We start from the raw sequence: 25,567 nt of genomic DNA on the forward strand, positions 1-25,567 counted from the left end.
ATTAATGATGGATTGTTAAAGTTTATTGTTATATTGTTGACTTTTGGTAGTATTTTGTAAATAATGTATAAATAAATAATAGGCATAAAATATAAGATATCTACGAATTTGCTTTTTCTTACTATGATTATTCATCATTGATATACAAAAGTAGAAAATGTATTACCGAGGTGTCTCCGTTACATTAAACATTTATGATTTTGTTTCATAAACAACCGACCGAAAAAGTTATAAAAAAATTAAAAATGCATTATATATAATTATATCCAAAAACAAGACAAGAATAAAAAGAAAACTTAATTACTTTACCTGTTATGCATAGCATAAATCATTAATTAAGATTGCCCTCTAACGTTCTACCTAAACTTCTGTCTAACAATTTACTAAAGTTAGGAACACGACCTAAAAATCAGTTTACGTCTTAAATCAATCATACATTCAAAGTAATGCCTATTTTATTCTGTATACAATATTTGTATCAATCCTAAAATAATTAAAAATAAGAAGTTGTACGAAACAATAGTAATTTAGACAGGTCTTCCAAAAATCGACCAACCAAAACAGATTAAATGAAGGATCATCATTATATGTTTCCAATAAAAGGTTTAAAATACATACAGCACTATCTAGCTCCAAATTTATAGCCTCTACTAACCTTTAATATTATCCATGTTACAAGCTCTGCTTATAGTAAGAGCTATGATTGGTGTGGCTCTAAGGCAGGGTGGCGAACCTTTATGCATCAACGTGCCATTTTTTTCCAAAAAATTTTTAATGGGGTCATTGACGTGCCATCAAATAATTTTGACTTTCTGATTATTTGGAAAATAATAACAATAAATAAAGTAAACAAAAGAGGTACATTTAGGATTGTTTTCATTACACGCATAAATTAAATTACTGTAAAATTAGTGTGCTTCGGTTGATGCAGGTTAGGTGACAAATAATTTATATCAGGGTTGTACGATGTTACTTTTAGCAAAATGTATGCTGAATGGATTCATCTGTCAAACAGCTTCTAACCGAGTTTTTAATGTTATTCATCTCTGAAAATAATGACTCGCACGCATAGGTAGGTGAAAATATTGTTAAAATAGCATGAGCCAGCTTCTTCAAACAGTTTTTTGATCGACGACGTGCCCAAAATATTGTGTCGCGTGCCGTCAATGGTACGCGTGAAATTGGTTCGCCTACCCTGCTCTAAGGGATCAAATTCGAAACGTAGTAATTCGCCAGAGAACTAAGGTCACCTAAGGTGCCTAAGGACATAGAATGAATTTGCAAGTTGAAGTAGCAGTGAGCTGCTCATGTCTGTCGCAGAACCGATCCTTTGAGGCGTGTTCTAGAGTGTAGACCGTGGCAAACGTAGCGTAGGAGGTCCCGCAGCGAGATGGAGCGACGACATACGTAAGGTCAGGTAAGCGGGTAAAGATTGGACTGATGCTCGTGCCGAATGGCATGCCTTGGGAGAGATGTATGTCCAGCAGTGGTTAACATGTGGGCGTATGATGATGATGATAAACACCGCTTAGTTGCTATCTTTTAAACAAGTTTTACCTACATTTTATAAATACATACATAATAAAACTTACTAAATACCGGAACTGATTTGTGTGGGAATTTACAACCATTCATTGAAGAGACCTGCACTGCTACACCATGACGCCACCGTCAAATAAGTAAAAAATGTACTCTATATCTTTTAAACACACTTTGAAAAATAAAATATCTATCAATAATGAACAACAACGAAAATTTTTATGCACATAGTAGACTCTCTTTGTACATATAAAAATATACAGTACTATGTGACCTGCGATTTTGTCTGCTATTTGAGATAATAGATATCCTATGTTGTCCTTTTTATATAGAAAACTGTGTGGGCCATTAGTGTGTATAATTCTATATCTGATAATCTTATTTTTTAAATATTATAAACGCTGAAGTTTGTAAATATGGATGGAAGGATGTTGCGATGGAAGAGTCTTTCGCGTATAAACTACTGAACTGATTTTGATAAAAAAAAAAACAGTAATATAAGCTATATTATTGTATTTTTTTATACATCAGAAAAATAACACTGTAAATTTCATGCGACTGAAACCGCGGGCACAGCTAGTAGACTATAATTTGAAAAATATTATGTAATACGGCCGCAACATAATATAACTGTCAAGTAAATGTGAGTTTTGGTTCCCAATCGTAACGCAAATTTTCATACACTCATATTTGAGATGAAGATGTATATATAGTTTAATTTCCCTTAATCACTACTAAGACGCGACTAAAAACGCTAACCGAATTTATATCTGTTCTAAAATTATCTATAATATTAAAAACAAAGATAAAACTTCTAAAATCTATCTAAAATTTTGTATAAATATATTTAAAAGGTCCAGAGTGACATAATCTGTGTAAGTATATACTTTCAAAATCTTTTTTAAATCAAATAAAATAAATTGTACACAACGTGGACTTATTGGTAGAAGCATGAATACTAGTATCTCATAAGTTAATTACTATTTATCACAAAGATGACTGTCTCTATCAGTCCGGGGAAAGTGTATTATTACCTAATAAAAAAAATCTTATAAAATTAGTGCACCCGGGGGAAACCAGAGTGGGTACTAGTCTGGCTACTTCGATGGTCTAGCGAATACATACATACACATACTGCTTTACTTCCGATGGTCGATGGTTTGATTCAACACGTGATGGAAACATTTGCGTTTGAACCATTTCTACGTTTATTATGTACAAAAAAAGTGTCTAGTGCATAAAACAATAATTTTGCTCTGCATGTAGTCGAAGTTTAGTATGTAGCTCTACATAGCGCTGCTATGATCTAGCAAGGTAGATATTTTTGTACCTTGTAATATACATAATATGTATATATATATTTATATCCTGTAATATAGATCTCATTTTAAAACATATTGCTTCAATTTAATTTCAATATGATTGCAGGATTTGTATTCTTCAATAATATTAAAGCACATTCGTAAAAAGGAAATCTTTTCATTACATTTAGCTTATAGCTTAATTGGTCACGATTATCGCGGTCGAATATACAGTAAAGGCACCATAAGTAGACCAAGTGAGTCACGAAAATAATGAATGATCGTAGTTTTTGTTGCTTTGCGTAGGCTCATCATAAAAAAGCATTTCACGCTTAGTTGTCGACTGCTACTGTAACCGCAAAATATTGCACAATACTAGCTTTTTCATTACCAACGCTTTTGTCAACTCTAACCTCGTCTGATAAGCAAATTGTTACATGGTTACAAGAAAGGTGTAACGCACACTCGTCACCTTTTGTCTATAACCCTGATATAAATATTGGGCAATACTGATATCAAATTATTACAGCACAGCTTGTCGTACACTACACATCTCAAGATGGCGATGGTAGCATTAGGTGTTTTATTCGTTGCGACTGTCGGCACAGCCCTACAGTTAGCGCCAGCAGCAACTGGCTACATCTATAGAAGTGATAATAACGGCCCCGCAAGTCTTATACAATTAGGAGCTCATGCTTATCAACCCGCCCCTTATGTACCTGCGCTGCCAATTGTGGAACCTTTGAAAACTGTGGACACCTACGCAATTGGTCCTGTTCCTCTACCATACATAGCTGCGAAACCCATAGTGGTAGAAGATGCAGAGGATGATGAAGAAAGTAGCGAAGAATCAGACGAATATATTGAAGGAGGAGATTTAGATGGATTAGATCATGACCACTCTTTTGAAAAAGGAGGTGGTAGTGATTACGGCGAAGAACATCATGCGGCTCATGGAGAAAAGGGAAGCAAGGGTTATCAGAGCAAAGGTCACCATGCGAAAGGTGCAGCTGGACATTATGGTAAGGAACATAACGAGGGTTATCATAGCGAGAATAAAGGTGAAAAATCAGGGCACCACGACGAAGCCGACTCCTACGGAAAGCATCACGAATCTGGTGGCAGCTACAAAGGCGGTGATCAAGGACATAAGAAGTACTTCAGCAAGGGGGAAGATGTTACCGGCTATCACAAGGTTTTCCACAAGGATGAATTCAAGAAGGACCACGACTTTTACGATGTTGCTGACAACAGCGGTCATTTTAATAAGCATGGTTATGAGAAAGCACATCATGGTTCAGAGGAAGGTGGGCATAAAAAGGGTGGCCATCATGGAGCTGGTTTCGACAAAGGTGAATTTGGAAAAGCTGGTTCTTATGCTAAAGGTGACCATGACAATACTGATAGCGGTCATTCTGATGAATCCGGTCACGATAGCCATTACGACAAAGAAGAAGAGTATGGAAAGAAAGGCGCTGGTGGACATGAGAAGGAGTATGCTTACGATGATGACGACGACGAATATTAGACCGTCGATATTTTATATACTGTGATACTTGTAAATATCTGTTAATTATTTAACGAACGTTTCGATTAATTTGTTATGTTTTTGATACCTCTACATATTACATTTTTTTATCTGTGAATAAATAATTTAAGAAAAACTTTTATTTGTTTATGAAACATGTTATGTAATACGTATCTATAATATTTCAGTCGAGAAGCAACTTGTTTTGTAAGTAGTATTTAGTTTATAGGTTACAGCATCAGTAAAATTAGTCGTGAAAAACGTAATACCTTAGTCAATTAGAAAGGCAACTCATATATGTTCTCTGATAGAGCTGTTCATATTCGTGTATATAGCTTACAGTTACCGCTTACCATCTGGTGGACCATCAGCTCGTTTCCCATTCAAATTACGTAAAAAAGAAAAATCATATACCTATTCAGCAACAGTCTCTTTTATGGGCACTATGTTCTTTGTAATGTAGGACCTAATGTTTTAGCCACTGATAGCTGGTTATAAAATACTAGCAACCCGCCCCAGCTTCTCACTTCTTCTCTATTTGGAGCAAAAGTTCCTTAGCATTTATTTCATAAAAAACAAACAATAACTATAAATATTATACAATATATTCATTCCGTAAGAGTCAAAGCTCAGTCGAAAATAATTTATAAAATAAAAAAAATGTTTGAAATAAGAATTATGAAAAGAATAATTCAAACTGCCAGCACCAAGACCTATTTACTAGAACGGATTTTTTATAAAATCTAATAAAATATATAAAAATCTTTATAATATAGCTGTGACTTCATCTGTGGGAAATTTAACTACTTTTTATTGAAATTAATAAAATATCTAAAAATTTTTTTTGTATTTATACTTTCATATACATTTAGTGAAAAGATGCTAATTTGAAATTACAAACAGACACCTTAATATTATTATTTGTACAGATTTTACACTTAGGTTTTGATCCGTTAGTCTAAATCCACTACGACTAATGGTTTTTGTAATGTAAATGTAATTTATGTTCACGGCAATTTAATAACATAGTTAATTGAAAAATAATCACACTGCAATGTCATATCATTGAGATTTAAATTATTTTATAATATTCATAGCGGTTGGCACAAACTTCGTTCAGGGTCTAACATATTTTGATAGTTCAGTAGCTGATCTATTCTCGAAAAATGCAAAAATTATATATTATGCACTTAGAAATTCATATTCCATACGCTATTGACAGAACGGTCCTGGTCATTATGTAGTGGAGTGAAAGGCAGATGTCGCCGCCTTACGACAACCGTTGCTTTGACTTGAACGGTCCATCGTAAGGGTCGTCCACAGTGTCACATATTGTTGGCCGCAGAAGCTTCATCGGACGATTTTTTTTTCAGGACAATTCACACAGCGCCACTAATAAAGCTTGTGTTATGGGTACTAGATAACTGATACATGTACATACATATTTTTCTTTTTGTAAATACATACATATTATATATAGAAAACACCCAGACGATACAAACAATCATACTCATTAATCAAATGTCCGATGAACCCGCGACCATCGGTCGTAAAGCGGTGTGCTAGACCGCTAGACCACCGAGGTCGTCTGTGCATGCAGATGGCACTCCAAACCCGCGGTAAGACTTATGGAGCGGCTGAATGCCAACTTCCACCTGACGGATACGACTTTAGTCTGAGGGCATCGCTAGGGGTTCGAACCTCAGCTCAGGCCGTCGTAATATCGATCCCAGTTTGAATTGGATGGGGGATCGATCGGAGGGGGGTAGAGTACCGTTAACCCTTCCCTGTATAACAAGCTGCTCTATGGATGCGTCGATTCTTCGTGAGCCATGACCGGAGAAGGTAAGGATGCGCGATTGTGTTAAAGTAGAAAGACGGTATCGATGCCGAGTTCTTCGAGGCTGGAAACATTTAGCTGAATTCAGTCCATGATATCCCAATTTCCTCCAGCACCATATATCTAATCTTATTCTTTTCAACTTCTCGCAGGGTTCATGTTTCCGCAACGCTATTTTTTTTTACTACTCTAACGCTATGTACATATTCATATTAATACCCACATCGGTATCAACATTTCAAAGTTCAACATTATTTAAGTAAAAAATATCAAAATCATTTCGCAATTTTTAATTATTAACTAATTATATTATTTATATAACTTAATTGTACAACTACAACCTAAAATTAAAAAGCTTAAAAAATATAATACAATAACTAAAATATATTATTAAAAGGGGTCCCTTTAGGCAAAGTTCCGAAGATACTGGCAGCGTTCCCTCTTTGAGTAGCTAGACTAATTCTTTGTCCAAGGTAGCTGCCAGCAATTATTAAGATTATAAACGCGGAGGATTGTGAGTATGGATGGATGGATGTGTGTTACTCTTTTACGCAAAAACTAATAAATGGATTTAAATGAAACTTTACTTTAATATAGCTTATACATCAAAATAACACATAGGCTACAAATTTTATGCGAATGAAACCGCTGGTATAACTAGTGATATAATAAGTGTATAAAATCTAATAAGTACCTAACTATTTATTTAACCTTGAGGTACTTAAGTTCAGTAGTTGTAAAGACTAAAGAAAATCAAATGGAACTAATGCAATTATGTGATTATTGTGAACTCAGCGATCAATATGAAGGTAAGATTTTTCCGAAGGTATACTTAAAACGGTGATGAAACTAGTGGAACTGGAAAAAATATATTTTTTGTAATTTCTTTAAACTTCTAACATTTCCGCGATGTATTACTACAACCTTAGTTCAATTTTGTCATCTAAGTTATAATCTTTACTTAAATGAAGCCGCTTCCGCTGTCTTTTCGGTTATATCTTTTAAACTACGCAACGGATTTTAATGCACTTTAATGCAGTTCTAGCAATAGATAGAGCGATTCAAAAGAAATTTGATATATACATTTCCAAGCGAAGACGTGCGAAGTTGGGTCGGATAGCTAGTTTCATAATAAAATTGTCTAGTACTGTTTAGATACACGAAATGAAAATGTCAAGTTAAGTTGTCGTTATCATGACTAATTCGTCAGATTTTAGGAAGTGTACTCTATGCTGTTTCTTTTAATATTATTTAACTTTTTTTACTTGACCCCTTATTTTATAAACATAAATAAATAGTAATGTTCACTCGATTAGATCATTACAATCGTATAACTCGAATTAACCTTGACCGATCCGTGTCGTTGCACCGATTACGAATCTAACAGTGTGGAACCAGAAACGACAGCCCAGCACTCATCCTTACAAAAAAACATCCTTGCCGGTATATTTCCAACAAAGGCTATATAAACCCGATTGATAGCATGTATGTCAGTGTCGCAACCTACTTCAATTGCTCAAGAGCTAATAAAAAATTAGAGCACTATGCACAAGAACTTATGTATAGCGTTGTCATTGACGGTCTGTTGTTACTGGGCTGAATCATCGCCGGTCAACCTGGGCACATTGGAATTCGACAATCTAGACACTGACCTTTCCAATTTGAAATACGAAGTCGAAGAGGAGGATTTAGATGATTTCTCTAAACTTCTAGATGAAGCTGACGATTCTAAAAGCGTAAACGATAAATCTAATACTAATGTAAAAACCAACGGTTTTAAAAAGAAGAATACTGCCAGTAAAGGAGTGAAAGCTAAACATAATGTGCAGGATTTAAAGAAATTTTATAAAGCTACTAGAGCACATGATGACGGAGACTACGATGACGATGATGTATACGCTATAGCTCAAGCGTTGGCTGGAACAGCTATTGGAATAAAAGGAAATGAAACTCGAAAATATAGGAAAGGTACGAAAACACGAGGCTTCCATCGAGTTCACCATAAAGATGAGTACAAGAAAGATAAAGAATTTTATGAAGACGATGAGACTAATGGTGCCATTAAAAAAGTAGACGCGAAAGCGCGAGGATACAAAATTGGAGCTGGTGCAGGATTTCATAAGGGCCACTTCCATCATGATCGTCGGAAGGGATTATATGGCAAAGAGGGATATGCCGATAAAGGATTTTTTGATAAAGAGTTTCGTGGTTTTTCCGATTCCGAGGGATTTGATGGATCCTTTAATAATGAAAGTTGATTTGTTGATTTGTGTGCGATGTTTTATTTCTGTGACTAAACCTGTTTTATTTTATGTATTATATTTAACTACAAACAAAGTTGTTGGACACAGTTTACCTGATCTGTCGGATTCAGATACGTCTCTATTCACTTAACTTCCACAAAACTTTAGTTAAGCTTGTAGAAGTACTATTCCATGGTAGACAAGGGGTCACCCTCTTGACAAGCTATTTTGTCGAGTCGGCCAACACAACACCAACATGTCGGCTTGGTTTGCTCACGTACACTTTATCCGACAGATCGATTGATTTAAAAAATGTGCCAATTTTGAATTATGTTCCCTATACATATGTAAAACTAAAATTAGATAATTTTGTAAAAGCGTTTTAAGTTTTAGTTCTAAAATGAATAAAGTTATATTAGGTATATAGCTATGTTGTTTTGTTAAATATATTACGATAAAATATGTGAAGCTATGTGAAAGAACCCAGGACAATTCACACAACGCCATCTAGTCCCAAGTCAAGCAGAGCATGTGTTATGGGTACTATACAACTGATATTAGTAAATATATACTTTTTTTTGTAAATACATACTTAAGATGTATAGAAAATACCCAGACCGATACAAACAATAATACTCATGAATACAAACGTTTGTACCGTACGAGGAATCTAACCCGCGACCATCGGACGTAAGCCTGTTTGCTAAACCGCTAGACCACCAAGTCTCCGTCCGTCCGTCCGTCACATCCAAGTATTGTCGAGTTTTGCTTTTTTCGTGATGTCAACAGTTGATAATACCTCTGACTTCTGACTGCCGCATGAAGTCCCATCTAACATTATAACCATACAATATTATTTCTTAATTTGATTTTTAAATTTAATGGGCTTTTATTTCATTTTAATATCAATCAATCTATTTGAGATCCGTGAAAAATTTCCTCTCTAATTTAATCAAAATAGGTTTTATTACTCCACGGACGCTATTATGTTCCGAGTAACATTTAGCGTGTTTAGCGTATCATATCGTACTAAGAAAATGATTTATATATTATTGACATTAAATGAAGAAACTAGGTACAATTGATTAATTTACAACATAGTCGATAAGTAAATAGTCTCATTGAACAGGCGCAAAAAGGACTGGCTATGGAATTTAAAATAATTTATATTATTTTGATCAGTTGTGAGTATATTGATTGTGATTGAATACATACTTCTGTCCACTTATTTTAGGCATCAAGCAGCTTGCTTTGTAAGCTGTGTTTCAGTTAAAGACGGTGAAATTACAGGATAACAGTCATGACATCTTAGTCCTGGCATCGCACGCATGTGTCGTATTCATATCGCACCGCTCGCCATCGACACAGAATTCATCACACGCTGGAATCTAAGTGGTCTCGGACAGTGTTTCAGAGGAGCTTCCTCCCGCGTACACTTAGATTGTAGAATGAACTCTTTGCCGAGGTTCTCTCACGAGACGGGGGTTTTTCAAGAAGGGTATACTAAAGTTTCTTAAGGATGGTAAAGCGCACGTGACTCCTCCGGTGTCTCACGTCATAGGCCATAGCCATTATAAATGTACATAATAGTCGCTTTCAGAATTAAATATATATGTACTTAATTTGTCAATTAGGCTCTATTTTTTTAATGCGTACCTACATAACATGGGTACATATTAAAATCAATTGAAGACTATTTTTGTTTACCATAAATGAGCTGGAATTTGATTTTTTACTATAATTATTTTTTATTCGTACTACTCTAATGCAGTTAGTTGCTAGCTTTTACAGCTTCACCGGACTATAGGAGGCGAGTGCACATGGCACTCCAAACCCGTGGAAGGACTTATGGAAAGGCTGAAGGCCAACTCCCGCCTAACGGATACGACTTTAGTCTGAGAGCATTGTAGGTTCGAACCTCGGCTTAGGCCGTCGTAATTTCGATCGCCGCTTGAATTGAACGAGGGATCGATCGGAGGAGATATAAATATTCATCAAGCAACATTGGTATCTAGTTAATATTTTTTGGAATCCATTGTACATAATTGATAGATACCTCCTTTTTTAGGATTTAAAGTCTATAGTTGTCACAGTTATATTATAATTAGCTCAATAAACTGCAGTAACTATGGATCGAATTCGAGTAAATCGTAAGACATGAATTTCACACTGAGCATACCTTTCTTTTATATTTTTTCCTAATACAGAAACGCTACTCAACACTCACTTATTTTACAGTTATATTTTTAATTCTGCCAATAAAAATGGAGCCGTTTGGCGTTTTTCCTTTGCCAATAATAACACGAAGATCATGCTGTGGAATTATAAGAACAACGACTTACAGACCAGCATTAGAAAATCAACAACTGAAAGAACTCATCCAAGTAACTTCTGATAATTCAAAATCAATATTATTACAAAGTGAGAAAGATCATTTTACTACAGAAGAAAGTTTAACCCCTTCAACCATGGTAGATGATAGTTTGTATGATTTAGAAGCTCAGAAGGCTTTAGATTGTTCAAATATAGAGTGTTCTGTGAAAGATGAAATGGCGCCACTCTGCGCCTGCAACTACAATACCGGCAATGTTGTAACGTTCAAGAATAGGTGTGATTTACAAAAACACAATTGCCGATTTGACACAGGTACTGTGCTTTGATCTTATATAAAATCGTCATAATTTGGCGGTCTCAATAGCGGTTTTTTTATGTAATATTATGTTATCTGTGGTTATGCACACCGCTTTACTTCTTTGACGTGAGTTCGATTCTCGCAGGTTATAAATATAATCCTTATTACTAATAATTCTCTCCTCCCAAATGAAATTGATTTTTATATTAATTATGTGTTTTTTTATTCATACTACATACTTATAAAATATTCACGGAATAAGCTCTACTTTATGGAAAATAGTGGCCCATGTTGCTAATTATGTACCACTTGTGGCCAACGTCCACCTATATCAGCCTATCTTCCTCGCCTGCCACCTTATACCGTTAGAGCAAGCGAATAAAAAAGGTTTTACTTATTTTTCGACTTCGATGCTGTAATATATTTATATACATTCCAAATTAAATATGTATATTTATGACCCGATTTCATCACTACGTCAATACGAATATCAATCTACTACAATAGCCAGATTTAAAAACACGCTAATCAGAAATTGGGTGTTTTACGTTATAAATAACAGTATCGTATCGTGCCATGGCGCCAAACATTAAATACCTACGTCTGCGGTTTCGTGTTGTCGCTTTATACGCGTCGCTGCCAACGTGGCAAATAAGACAGTAATTCGTACCATATAATAGGTAACTAGTACTCCTACTGAAATCCACGTATGTGTAATGTAACCTGTAGAAAAATTATACATTGTATTAAATTATATATTTCTACCCACTCTCAAAAAACAGCGCATTATAAGCGATTCAAAATTTAATATGAAATTTAAATGTTACAGCTTTCAAGAAGATATTAAACGAAATCTGTCCCTGGGAATTTGAATTCAGACGACAAAATGGAACGAAGAGATTTGATTATAGTAGTTCAAAATATTTTAATTAAATAAAAAAGACCAATGACGTTTACATTTGACTTTAACTTATATATTTCTTTGAGAGTGTACTAAACTTTATATCGATTTTTTTTGCAATATCCAATAGTTTAAGGCAATAAATTAATTTTAAATCGAACGGTTGTGTCAGTAAACTTATTTTGCTTTATATAGAAATTCACAAAAAATAGGATCAACTGTAAGTCGACATGTCAAATTTCTCTATTGACGTTCAATCAGAACGTCAACTGTCTTTCAATCGAACTGTCAACTGATTGCTCTATGCCTCTGTGGTTTCTGTTTCTATTCTGCTACTAATTTGCTGAATCAAGTCAAGTGTTTTTGTAAATGATTGTGAACAAAGACGTTTATACGAAATAAATGAGGCTCAGTAGAGATTCTCTGTTTAACATTACTCATGAGTACGGAAGAGACTCTATTAAATCTCGACTTCGACAAACCAAATTCTACAATTGCGCCTACCGATGACGGCGTGGTATCATTGTCTAGTAGTTCAGAAGAGATTTGTTTAGTCCCAGACGTGGGATTCGAGGGCACCGTGGATTCTCCAGGGGTCAATCGAGAGTCACAACCGCTTCTTGGCGGTCGTGGCGACTTCGAAGTTTCCTTCAATCACTTCCCAGGTTAGTACAAAATCGTCGTCACTGAGTCATAATTTCGCTTAATTAATACGTACAGATGACAATATGATTTAGTAAACATATGGTTTTTCACTCTGAATAGCTATACTTAGTCAGAGACACTTGTTTGTTTTCTTAATAAATTGTATGGCTTCGATTATTTAAATGATTAGGATTTAGAGAAACATGTAACGTCGTAAAAGTTACCTTGAAACGCGTTACGTTACACCCTTGGTACTAATTATGCCAAAATCGTGTTGTTTTCGCATAACACTAATGTGTGTATAATGTTATTGATTACTCTAACTTCATGGTATACTAAATACAAGCTAAGTTACACACATAACTATTGTGAATGTAGCAACAGACTCATATGTTTTCAGCCAAGTGTGACGGCTGTAAGTAGAATACTTTTCAGTGTGTTATTTTCTTTTAATAAAGTCATTATGGATTTTACATTTCAATGTGGTGAGTGTGTATACTTGTTTATTAATGTATATATATACTGTTATTAGTTAAAACAACATAGTTTTGAAACTGTTGGATACCAATTTAAAAGACCATATGGTAGGAATGTCTTTACATATCTCTTTACAAATTACTAATTCATGTTTTAATAACAAAGTAGTTAATATAGCATACATAAAGTTATCAAGACTAAAAGTTTTACTACTCGAATTAATTAATTCCTTCAAACTTATATTTATTAATTTATGGGTGAATAAATCAATTTAAAAATATATATACACATGCTCTAAATATAAGTGTTGACACAAACTTTAATTTCTAGTTTATTGTAAATAGATAGTGACAGATTAATGTTATGATAAGCATTATCAATTCAAATATTATATATAGTGTAAATTTTAGTGTATGTTTAAAAAATATTTCTATACATAATTAGATACATTGTTATATGAAGGTTGTTTTATAAAAAAACTACAACAATCTATTTGCATGTTTAACAATGTTGTACTGATAACATTGTACATGCAAAAGACACTGACACACTGAAATAAAAGGTAACAATATCCATTCCTATCTCAAACAATGATTGGTTGATTTGTTAAGTTGCCAAGACATAAAAACAAAAACAAAAGTTACTAACATATATAGCTGAGTGTAATAATAAGTTAGCCCAGAGGCTACCAAAAGGCCTGAAAAGGACTGGAGCTGGATTAAGAGCACTCTAGTTCTAAATACCCAAATTACAGCAAAGGCCTCATTAAATAAAAAAATATATATTTGTAATATTAATAAGGATGGTATAACAGTGTAATATTACATATAGTGCATTCTTATGGATGGATTGATGATAAAGGAATGATGCATGTTCCTGCACTAAATATATGGTGAATTAATAAAAACCACTTGTCTAATTTACTACCATTACTTAATACAATGGAAAAAAGATGAGTACTTAACACCATTGTTTTAGTTAAGTGTTCATTACCATAATGTATTGTCAGGGACACACACTTAACGTTAACAATCTAAACTGCATTATATTTAAAAATAAATTATATGAATATTTATTTTTTATCTTATATTATTGATTTTAATTTATCCTTTTTATTGCAATAATATTAACTAATATTCTGAATAACCCTTGATCTACTCTAAAGTCATTTAATGATATATACATATGTATTACACCTGTAAAACTTCTCTCTAATTAATTCACTAAATTACAGAATATTAAAATCTGTTGCATAGTTTATAAGAAGTAAAGTAAGTTTGTTTGCTGTCACTTATCTGTTACTCAATAAATACTTAGTTAAGAGAAATAGGGCTAGATTTTACCTCCTTTACAGATATGACAAAAGTATAAGCAAGCTTTTTAGTATTTTTACATAATATAAACATATATAACTTTAAAATTTTTAATTGTTCACTTAAGAAACTTAAATAATAAGTTTTAGGAAGAAATCACTAGGAAATTGATAATGAAACATGTAAGTACATTTGAAACAGAACATGCAATGAAAATTGCATTTGCGATTTTGCCCCCTTAAAATTGGGAGACACTGGTCTATAGTATTTACTTAATAATGTGTGAGCATTCAGTTAAAATGAATGCCACTGGTCCTAATAGAATGTAACACTCCTGTAAGATTACATCAGACTATCTAAAAGATTTGTAATTATGCCCATATTAAAACAAAGTTTGGACAGTATTGTGAAATATGAGTAACTGTTTCATTCAGAAGGCATTTAGTAATTACTGCAATGTTGGTGAAATTTGAACATAGATAAAGTAAGTAATGAGTTTGTATGTAAATTAAGTACATATTAATGCTTTAAAGAATTATTAGCAGTTAAGTTTAGTACAAGATAACAACATTTGATATTGAAAAAGATTTTCAACTGTAGTTTCCACAAGAGTTCTTAGCTATAAACGTAAATAATTTTTTTTTACAAATATAGAAAAAAATTTATATTAAGCAGAATCATATTCTATCAATCTTGAACTTAATAGTCATCATGAATGTAGTATTTACTAACAATTTTATATCTTTGGGTACAATTAGATTAACTTAAATTTATTTACTCGAGCTGGTGTACATAAGTGTTAAAATTGTCATTCCAAACATGCCCTGCCGTTTCCGGCGTGTATATTATAATATATAGTGAATATCAACATTATTCAAAATTATGTTATATTAAATTATTAACATATAGTTGCAGTATGATCCTCATTATCTGCTCCATCCTTATACCATTATTTGGAGTCGGGCGTAATATGTTTTTCTCTTCCATTCATCCCTGTTCGCAATCATCTTGTTAATTATTTACTTTTGCCATATTATCTTTCACACAGTCCATTTGTTTTTTGGCATTTCTCTGCCCATATAACCACCCACATTCATATGTAACACCTTCCTTAAAATATTATCTTCATTCCTATGCATTACATGCCTATACTACGACAGATTATTACTATAATTTTGATTATTACAGTATGATACTGAGTCTAAATAAGAATAATATTTATTACTACAATCCATTATGTAAGCTTGTTTGAGTAGAATTTAACCACAATACCGAATTTATTTCAAATCACTATTTTTGGCCATACTTATCAACAATTCTCGTATTATACAAACATTTGTATTCATGGCTGTGATTATTTGTATAGGTTTTATTATTTTCTTTAAAAAGATAATAAAATGTTCTTAATTATTTCTATCTGTTGCTTAATACTCAAAGCAAGATCTGCTTAGTTTAGAACATATTATTTATTAATATTAATAATGATAGTTTTGTATAATTTGTCCTTGGTTATTATTATTACTAACTTTCCTTCTCTGAAGTTACAAAATATGACAGGTTAAAACAAAAGAATATATTTTTTCAATAAAAGAAGATATTTATTAGTTAAGTTCTCTCCATTTCCCATTGAATGTTTTGCTTATTACCTTACTTGCTATTTTTTTTTTCTTCACTAGCTACCCGCCCCGGTTTTACACGCATGTACATATATTATATACATATATCTTCCTCTTGAATAACTCTAACTATTGCTAAAACCTATTAAAATCCATTGCCTAGTGAAGGATCTAAGCGGAAGCAACTTCATTTTATACTATGTTATTCATTTTATTTATTATTTTTATGTAATTTTGCTAAAGTTATTTAAATGATTGTTGACAGATGACCCACAATTCAGTGAGCTGGTGTGGCAAGCTGAGGTGGCTATCGACAATGGCATCTTCCCCGAAAGAATATACCAAGGGTCCAGTGGCTCGTACTTTGTCAAAAATCCTGGAACGGTAAGATATGTCAATTATAAAATGAAGATATTTATAATTTTATAGTATTAATATATAGATTTATTTCTAGAATGATTTAGAAATAAATATATGGAAGTGTAATGAATGTCTTAATCTAAGAATGTACTTTTAAGATACAAGTTAGAATATACTTTTATGTATATATACATAAATACATGTGTATCTTTAATAGTATAAATAGTAATTTATAATTTCTAATCGCATATATTAATCGCTAATAATGTAGCAAAAGAATTGTGCAATTTAAATATCACATTAGAAATGTGTAAAAAAGAGGTCTCCTCTTTATAATATTAGAAAGATGGCAGAATTGGATTTTTTAATCATATTCCTTAATCATTACTAATATTATAAATGCAAAAGTTTGTGAATGTGGATGGATGTTTGTTACTCTTTCACGTCAAAACTACTGAATGGATTTTAATGAAACTTTACAGTAATATAGCTTATATATCAGAATAATACATAGGGTGAAAATTACACGCTGGTGCAACCGCGAGCACAGCTATAATTGTACTGTATATAAATAAAAATCTAATTATTTAATTTAGCCGTTCTTTCCATTTTACAATACAGTCTATAAACTGAACACACTCTGTCCAGTTTATAGTCTGTATTGTAAAATGGAAGAACACGTTATAAACATTATAGAGTAATTATATTTTACTGTCTTTTATTATATTTATTATAGCAAAGACCTAATGTAATATTATTTGGTTGTGAGTTGAAATCTGTGCCTGGTAGTGAGTAGTTGAAGTTATGTAAAGGCTTTGTACTGTATTACATAATTATTTACATCTGCTAGGGTCCGAAGTTGGCTTTTGTTAGATGTAAATTGATAATGTAAAAAATAAGCCAGGTATACAATTTGACAAAGAGTATTTGGGTTTCCCGCTACTTTTAACAATGATAACTAACTATATTTGTTTCCGTTTGTACGTTTTGTTGTTGGATGGGCTACTACAATACTAACAGCTATAAACACCCGAACAAAGCAGTGGAGGTTTAGCACACCGCCATGCTTTCCAACGATCGTAAGTTCGATCCCTGCACAAAAGAAAAGTTGTATTCATAATCTTTTGTTATTGATCGGGGTGTTTATTTAAGTATATTGTATATGTATTAAAACAAAAGGTAGTTAAGTGTCAATTGTGTAGTAGCCATAGTAATTTCTCTACTTATTTTGAATTAGACGATGCGTCAGTTCTTATGGTTTATTTTATTTATTTAACTTTACTTTTCTGTAGTTTACGAACGAACTATTTTGAAAGAATACTACTAAAGATAGCCTACGCCACTACTATTAGTTCGCAAATCTCTCACTCTATAGTTCGTTTCACGCTTATATACAAGAACACTCTTAGAGCTAAGACCAGAACTATTATCGACGACCTCGGTGGTCTAGCGGTCTAGCACAGCGTTTTACGTCCGATGGTCGCGGGTTCGATTCCTCGCACGGCACAAACATTTGTATTAATGAGTGTTTGTATCGGTCTGGGTGTTTTCTATGTATAATATGTATGTATTTACGAAAAAAAAAATATCTATGTATTTGTATCAGTTATCTAGTACCCGTAACACAAGCTTTATATAGCTTAACTTTGGACTAGATGGCGATGTGAATTGTCCTGAGATTATTATTATTATTATTATGTGCAAGACAATGTTATTATGCGACGCAGTTTTTTTGTTTATAATAATGAAATGCTGTACTCACCTGCGCTAACGGATTATACTGAGCGGAGGTGGAGGATGATAAGATGAGTATGAGGTCAGGTCAGTTAGCCCATCGAGACAAATTCACCTAGAATTTATCATGATGATTTCTAGGGGGAACCGCTTGGAGGTCAACCTGACATAGTACATTGCTAGCAATAGGGTCATCAGTCCACATTACTAACAATCCCCTTCCCCCCCTCATATCAGAAGCAGGTATTTCTAGAAGTTATTGCTCAGTTGTTCCACAAGTTTGTTCTTTTTCTACATTTGTAGAGAAGTAATGTTCAGACTTGGGACACGTTGAGCATAGAACATTATCTTTCACGGGGACAAGGCAACTTCGAGTATGGTTACTTGTTTGGTGTGATTGAAACATTTATTAAGGTGGTATTACAATATAATAATAACATCTCAGGAAACTTCATACAGCGCTATCTAGTACCAAGCTAAGCCAGAATTTGTGTTACGGGTAATAGACAATTGATACAAATAGATCAGTTTGTTTTGGAAATACATACATAATATACATAAACACCTAGACCGATAAATGTTTGTACCGGTACAAATGTTTGTACCGGTGCGAGGAATCGAACCCGGTGTGAAAACGAAAAGCGGTGTTCCAAACCGCCAGAATTACCTAGGCCTACAATTAACTGAGTCCTGATCACGTTGATATTGTCACGTCATGTAGAGCTGTAGACCGTACAAATAGAAAAGTGCTAAACATCAATACTAAACAAAAGAAGCGTGAAAGAATTCGCATTATATGAATGTCTCTGGTATCTATAGGCTATGGTAACCGTTTACAGATGGTCCGTGTGCTTGTTTGCCACCTTCGTAGTATAGAAAAAGAGAATGGCTCAATAAAAAAGATCTTTAAATTGTGTAACCCAATGACGAACCAGATAAGAAACTTCTGGAGATGGATAATTAGAAGAGTCGAACTCGATTAAGATGGGATAAGACGGCAAGAATAGCAAAACTAGATTAAAAGCTGATTCAAATGAGAATATTAATATCGTATGTAATGTTAAATTACTCCAGTTTCGGATATGACTATCCTGTAGGATTGTTTGTGTTGTTTATTTATCTTGATTGATAAACTTTACTTAAAATATTAGTAAATATTACTGTACTGATATGATAACGTAGGTCGATAATGAATTGTACGTATTAAATATATTGCAATTGCGTTGTACAGTATCATTATGTAATATGATGTAAGGATTATTTAATATAGTTACTACATTTGATGTAAACACAATATCAGTATCTAGGGGAACGTGATGGATTATTTATTTATTTAATTCAGGCTACATTTCCCATATTACAATGAAAATACAAAATACCTTATAAGGTAGGTTAGTCTATAGACTAACATACATATTACATAATAATAAAATATAAGTTGTCTGTGTGGTCACGGCACTGACGACGGCAATCTGCCACAGCAGCGCTGGTACACAACTCCCTTCGGCCAGTAGTCCTCCTTCATGAAGGTGGGCAGAATGTTGGGGATACCCTGACCTTGAACGCCTTGAAACGAGATTTGAGACAAGGCGTAATTTGACACAATGACACAAAACATAATTTAAATTTCAGAGAGCGTTGAAATTACGTTGTCTATTGCTAATCGGCGATTATAAGACTACAGCACATATAAGACTGTCACAATATATAATTAAACGGTTTAAAACGAATAATTTTATGATAAATAAAGGTATTTACCACTCGACTAGTTGTACTGGCCAGTTGCGGGCAGTTTATTCAACTACCATCACTAGATTTCTGACGAAAAATCGCGACGCACAGTGTTAACGGTATCCGTACAATGTCCAGTTGAGGTAAATACATTTATTTCCCATAAAATTATTCAGGTTCGAAACCGTTCAATTCATTTTCCTCTAGGTATTATGAATAGTGTGAATTAACAATATTATTAGAAATGAGAATTTGGAAGGTACAATTATTTTAGAATAGCCATTGTTGTCATAAACTCTAGGGCCTAAAGTATTTTAAACCCTAAACTTTATAGTTTCATAGTTAATCATCCCTCTACTCCAGAATATCTAAAAACGATTTTTTATTTCACACAAAATCCCCGGGTGCTGCTTTGCGTAGTACCAGAAGCCTTTGTCTGACGATCCCTGCTCACTCCTCCACGTATTATTCCAACTCTTTCACTGTTCAAGCCATTCGTCTCTGGAACTCTCTACCACTCTCCATTCGATCCGCTCAATCTCATGCAATATTTAAAAATCGTCTAAGGTCTCATTATCTGTCTCTATAGCTCATTTTTTTTTGTTTTTTTTTTCCTATTATTTCTGAAATCTTCCAATATGTTGTATATATGTATGTATATGTGTAAGTTTATTTATATATATATATATATCTATATATGTATGTCTATTTATTCGTTTAATAATTATAGTGTCTTGTGTGTGCCATCTACCTCTTCTATGTACCTTAGTCCTATTGCTTGTTAGCAGGTTGTCTGTAAGAAATTGCCTATAGCGATAAGACCGCCTTTTGTAATAATTTTTTTATTTACTGTTTTTCTTATTGTATGGTATGTGCACAATAAAGAGTTTAGTATTATTATTATTAATTTTTTACATATTTGAAATTGCAAGAGTTAAAAATGATAATCATAGCGTATAAATAAATTAACTGATATCACAAACTCTTATGACCTAGTGGTAACTATTATACGTTGTTAAGGTTGATAAGGGGTAAAAAAATGTTGAAGGGAATTATGAATGGCCCCTAACGTAAATTATTTCTGTCGTTACAGAAAATAATAGGTGTCTTCAAGCCAAAAGATGAGGAACCATATGGCAGACTGAACCCAAAATGGACGAAATGGATGCACAAGTTATGCTGCCCGTGTTGCTTCGGGCGCTCGTGCCTGATCCCCAATCAGGGGTACTTGTCAGAAGCGGGCGCCAGTCTCGTCGACTCCAAGATAGGGCTGAAGATTGTGCCAAAGACCAGGGTAAGTCTATATTGTTCATCTTATCGCTCCGGCTTGGTACGGCTGTACATGTATATATATTAACCTTCCTCTTGAATCACTCTATCTATTTAATAAACCGCTTCATAATCCGTTGCATAGTTTTAAAGATTTAAGCATACATAGAGACAGACAGCGACAGCGACTTTGATTTATACTATGTAATGATATAAAAATCTGGTGTCATACTCCTCCGAATAGGCTTGACCGATTTTTGGGAAATTTTATATAAATATTCGTTATATATATAAATATACATTTAACCTTTATTTCTACTACTAGGATTTTTTTTAAACTAGTTGGAAATATCGTTTACCATGCGGTGCACCATACCATTAACTACCATTAAAAACAAAGAAACATGTAAAATTTGGGATAGATAATAATGGAATGGTGGTATTTTTATGGCAATATTTAATTTCACATAATCGACTTGAAAGGTCAAACTCTTCTTTTCAAATCATGGTCACGCTGACATAGTTACGGGCTGAAATTAGTGTGCATGAAACGTGTGTATCAATGAAATATCGTTTAAGGATTACCTATTATATGGCCGCGATGTTCGTGTAAGGCAAAAAACGCGGCGAAGACTAACAACAATGTACTGAGTTATCGTACTCGTATACATGTATGCGACGCGTTCAATGACCGTGCTGTAAGGTTACACTGTTACAGAAACATATTTATGCATAACATGCGAAAATAAGGCTTCCTAAAATTAAAAATAATAATAATATCCCCAAGAAAATTCACACAACGTCACCTATTGTCAGGGTAAACAGAGCTTGTGTTATGAGTACTAGATAATTGATATAAATTATATACTATTGATATATATACCTAGGTTAGATAGATACAAATAGTATGCCTTTTCCCATTACTGCCCTTCTACCGCTATCTGTTTCTACCCAATGATTAGCTGGTAGAGAATGCCATATTGCATTAAGCTCGACAATTGTATATTATTTTAGATAGTGCAATAGAGGATAAATAATAATAAATAAATACTTTTTTTTTGTAAATACATTCATAATATAGATAGAAAACACCCAGACTGATCATTCATATTCATTAATATAAAGGTTTGCACCATGCGAGGAATCGAACCCGCACCATCGGAAGTAAAGCGGTAAGCTAAACCGCTAGACCGGACAATATAAATACACGAACCGTCAATATAATAAACACGCGAAACTAAAGCTTGAATAAATTAAAATAAATAAAACGAATGGCGCACTGATAGAAATAGTAACCGCAATTGTTATTGTTAGTAATGAGGACTGATGACCCTATTGCTAGCAATATACCATCGTCAGGTTAACCTCCACGCGGTTTCCCTGGAAACCATCCTGATTGGTTCCTAGTGAATTTGTCACAATAGACTAATTGATCTGACCTCATGGTCTTGTTATCATCCTCCACTGGTGCCCCGCCAGTGTATAGTGTGTATTGAGCGCAGACGGGAGCACTGTTCTATTATCATCCATTAAAAAAAATAGCAACCGTTCCTTTATATACATATACAGCACCACAGATATTACGTTGTCATCTGAGAACTCATAAGATGTTCAAAGGAATATCTTATGAGTTGCCATTTCAAAAGGCAAAGGTGTACCCTGTAATTTCAGGAAGCTATATTTCAAATCAAATTGCGGTTTACAAGGAAGCTACTCAAAGTAGACTTTGTCAAAAGTCGTCTGCGTGAGTACATCTCTCTAAAGTTTAGGTAGACTGAGGTATTTCAGCCACCAAGCAGCAAGCGGATGAGATTAGGCAGTAAAATAACACGATTTCGCAGGACTATGACGTCATGCAACTTGCATGACGTCATAGTCCTGCGAAATTATACCCCCTGAGTGGTACCACGGGCATGATAATGTTATGGTGCTGTTCATGTTTATAGGAAAGGTTACAACTTGCCATAATATGCGCCGTAAGCTTGTATGCCCTTCTAGTTACATAAAAATAGTCTGGTTAGCGGCTGAAAAACAAAATAAATGAAACGCGCGGGCTCCTATGGTCGAACATTTGTCTCAAATAATTGAAATGGACTGTACTCTTGTTAATAACTGTCTATTGTAATTGAGGACAATAAAACAATTGCATCGGCAGCGTTGATATTGATTTATGAGGCGTATTGTATCTTTAAATATTGTAATACAATTCGATATACAGTGGACCCCCGGTTATCCGACAAACGTTTTGCAGGGCAGTGTCGGACCATCGAATTTGTTGCATTATAGAGTACTGCCTAAGGGTCCCCCCCCTATAGTCCGGAATTTTTTACAAAAGAGTATCTCGTAATCCGACAAATTACAGATCCAGTGATAAGATTCTATGTTATATATGTATGTATGTATATGCACTCTGAGGTATATTGTCAAAGTAATATTCAATAATAAATAATAGACTATGTCGGATTACAAGGGGGGCCGGATTATCGCGGGTCCACTGTACTTGTGAACGGGTGCTGCTTGTAGGGCGCCTGATCTAATAACTATGATTTACTAGAAGTGCCCGCGGTTTAAAATTCAATAGAATCGTAGTATAAAAAATATAAAAGGTGGTAGAATAAAAAATACATAACTATTCAAAAGTGCTTATATTAAGGCTGAAATCCCATCTCGTGTGTTATAACGCACTATACTATATAGTAATATACTATTATCAAGCAGAGGAGAAAAACCATTACACATCCTATGTGGTTGTAACCCACTCATGCATAAACGAAATATCTCCTTTGGAAAGTATACCCTAAATCCTGAGGAGATAAAAACCATCGCTCTTAAGAATATCCTTCATACTTGTCCCTGACGGGCCTAGTGGTACCTAGTGGCTTTGAAAAAGGACTAGCGCAATAGATCTATGTAGGTCGTAGTGCTACAGGTCTTACCAAGACAATAGCCAAAAACCCTCAAAAAATAATAGTATAATTTATATTTATTTATAAGTATAATAATTCTTCGTCTGCATTATATATCTACTATAAGAAATAATATTTATGAGTAGACTTGAAACAAACAAGCCAATGATCATAAAAGAGTCTTAATTGAAATAATTACTAGCACAATACTTAATTACGATAAAGGTATATCTAAATAGTAGTGTTAGTTGACCTCATCACATATTCTTAGATAAAAATGTTGTGATATTGTTATCAATTCATTATTTTATAAAATATGTCACGATGCAATCCTGTAAGACTGTTTTTGTAATAATCAACTGATATTAATTCAATTTAAAAAAAATACCGCATCATAACGTAAAAATTAAAATAATTATCATTCGCTAGTATCATAATATAATACTTATTATGAATATTTTTTTTATGATATCTAATGTGATTGTAAATGTCAACCATAGTCTAATTTTAGGTTTTTTTTTGTTATGACACGCAACACAGTTTTGTCATTCCGGTGCTCATGCGTGGCCATTCCGGGAAAGTAAGGTGTGTTTATGTTTGAACCCGGAAAGTTGGAGGGTTCAAACCCTTTAACTTTACTGTTATATCCCATTGTGATTGATTTGGTGGTCTAGCTGTTTAGCACATCGCTTTACAGCCAACGGTCGTGGATTCAATTCCTCCCACAGTACAAAAATTTGTATTCATAAGCATGATTGTTTATGTCAGCTTGGGTGTTTACTATATATATAATGTATATATTTAAAAAAAAAACTATGTATTAATGACAGTTGTCCAGTTGCTTACTCTTAACACAATTTCTGCTTACCTTGGGACTAGATGACGTGTGAATTGTCCAGAGATATTATTATTATCGTTTTTAAAGTCAAACAAAAATTATTTATTCACATAAGACCTTTCGGTCCCTTATAGGCGCCATATTTTTTTAACACTATCAATATTACTATATCAGAACTACTGGCAACAAACTCAACTGGTACTTTTTTTTATAATATTTTTAGCTATTATCAAATGTTGAATAAAATCTTTTTAAACCGAAACTCAAATTACAAAGCAAGCTATTTCCTCCTTCAAATTGGTCGCACTGAGATACTTTATACAGATATTATTTTCACTTTCAGGTAGTGAAACTAGTGTCGGAAACGTTCAACTATTTGCGGATAGACCGCGAGAGGTCGCGGCTGAAGAGGGCCATCACGGAGCAGTTCCCAAACCTTAGGTTCAACAGAATGGGTCTTCCACCAAAGGTAAGTTCATATATGTTATTATAAAATTTGTACACAAAATAAAACAAGTGGATAACATCAGGCGTTAAGATCGCATCTGAAATCAAAAGCTTTTTAAATAAGATATTATTTATTTATTTATTTAACTTCAATGCACACAATACAAAATATAGTACAGTTTGGCGGCCTTAACACCATGCGGCATTTTCTACCAGGCAACCATAGGGAGTGCAGAGAATAATTATC

At 33.6% G+C, this 25,567-nt stretch overlaps 4 protein-coding genes across 4 annotated transcripts in view; all 4 read left to right on the top strand.

Annotated features, from left to right (window-relative positions):
• Positions 1–3,046: 3,046 nt before the first annotated feature.
• Positions 3,047–4,452, top strand: LOC131846598 (hornerin-like). The gene is made up of 2 exons (XM_059195933.1): positions 3,047–3,097; positions 3,370–4,452. The coding sequence occupies exon 2, from the start codon at positions 3,400–3,402 to the stop codon at positions 4,366–4,368; it is 969 nt and encodes a 322-aa protein (XP_059051916.1). The 5' UTR covers positions 3,047–3,097; positions 3,370–3,399; the 3' UTR covers positions 4,369–4,452.
• Positions 4,453–7,752: 3,300 nt separating this feature from the next.
• On the top strand, positions 7,753–8,466 carry LOC131846554 (uncharacterized). The gene has a single exon (XM_059195889.1). It carries the CDS (start codon positions 7,753–7,755, stop codon positions 8,464–8,466), a length of 714 nt encoding a protein of 237 aa, XP_059051872.1.
• Positions 8,467–10,715: 2,249 nt separating this feature from the next.
• Positions 10,716–12,016, top strand: LOC131846555 (uncharacterized). The gene is made up of 2 exons (XM_059195890.1): positions 10,716–11,097; positions 11,913–12,016. Exons 1-2 carry the CDS (start codon positions 10,716–10,718, stop codon positions 12,014–12,016), a joined length of 486 nt encoding a protein of 161 aa, XP_059051873.1.
• Positions 12,017–12,349: 333 nt separating this feature from the next.
• Positions 12,350–25,567, top strand: part of LOC131846630 (phosphatidylinositol 4-kinase type 2-beta) — a 29,759-nt gene continuing 16,541 nt past the window's right edge. Inside the window, exons 1-4 of the mRNA XM_059195982.1 lie at positions 12,350–12,649; positions 16,301–16,419; positions 20,954–21,154; positions 25,217–25,342. Of these exons, the coding sequence (XP_059051965.1) occupies positions 12,424–12,649; positions 16,301–16,419; positions 20,954–21,154; positions 25,217–25,342 (672 nt within the window). The 5' untranslated portion in view covers positions 12,350–12,423. The remainder of the gene's footprint in view (positions 12,650–16,300; positions 16,420–20,953; positions 21,155–25,216; positions 25,343–25,567) is intronic.

This window comes from Achroia grisella, unplaced genomic scaffold (genome assembly GCF_030625045.1).
Source record: "Achroia grisella isolate CSIRO2021 unplaced genomic scaffold, CSIRO_AGI_Agris_v1 utg511, whole genome shotgun sequence".
Taxonomy (NCBI): domain Eukaryota; kingdom Metazoa; phylum Arthropoda; class Insecta; order Lepidoptera; family Pyralidae; genus Achroia; species Achroia grisella.

Excerpts from the sequence above, each read along its gene's own strand:
- LOC131846554 (XM_059195889.1), top strand. The coding sequence starts at position 7,753 with ATGCACAAGAACTTATGTATAGCGTTGTCATTGACGGTCTGTTGTTAC.
- LOC131846598 (XM_059195933.1), top strand. The coding sequence starts at position 3,400 with ATGGCGATGGTAGCATTAGGTGTTTTATTCGTTGCGACTGTCGGCACA.
- LOC131846555 (XM_059195890.1), top strand. The coding sequence starts at position 10,716 with ATGGAGCCGTTTGGCGTTTTTCCTTTGCCAATAATAACACGAAGATCA. Across the intron at positions 11,098-11,912 it reads CAATTGCCGATTTGACACAG|CTTTCAAGAAGATATTAAAC; the intron begins GTACTGTGCTTT and ends TAAATGTTACAG.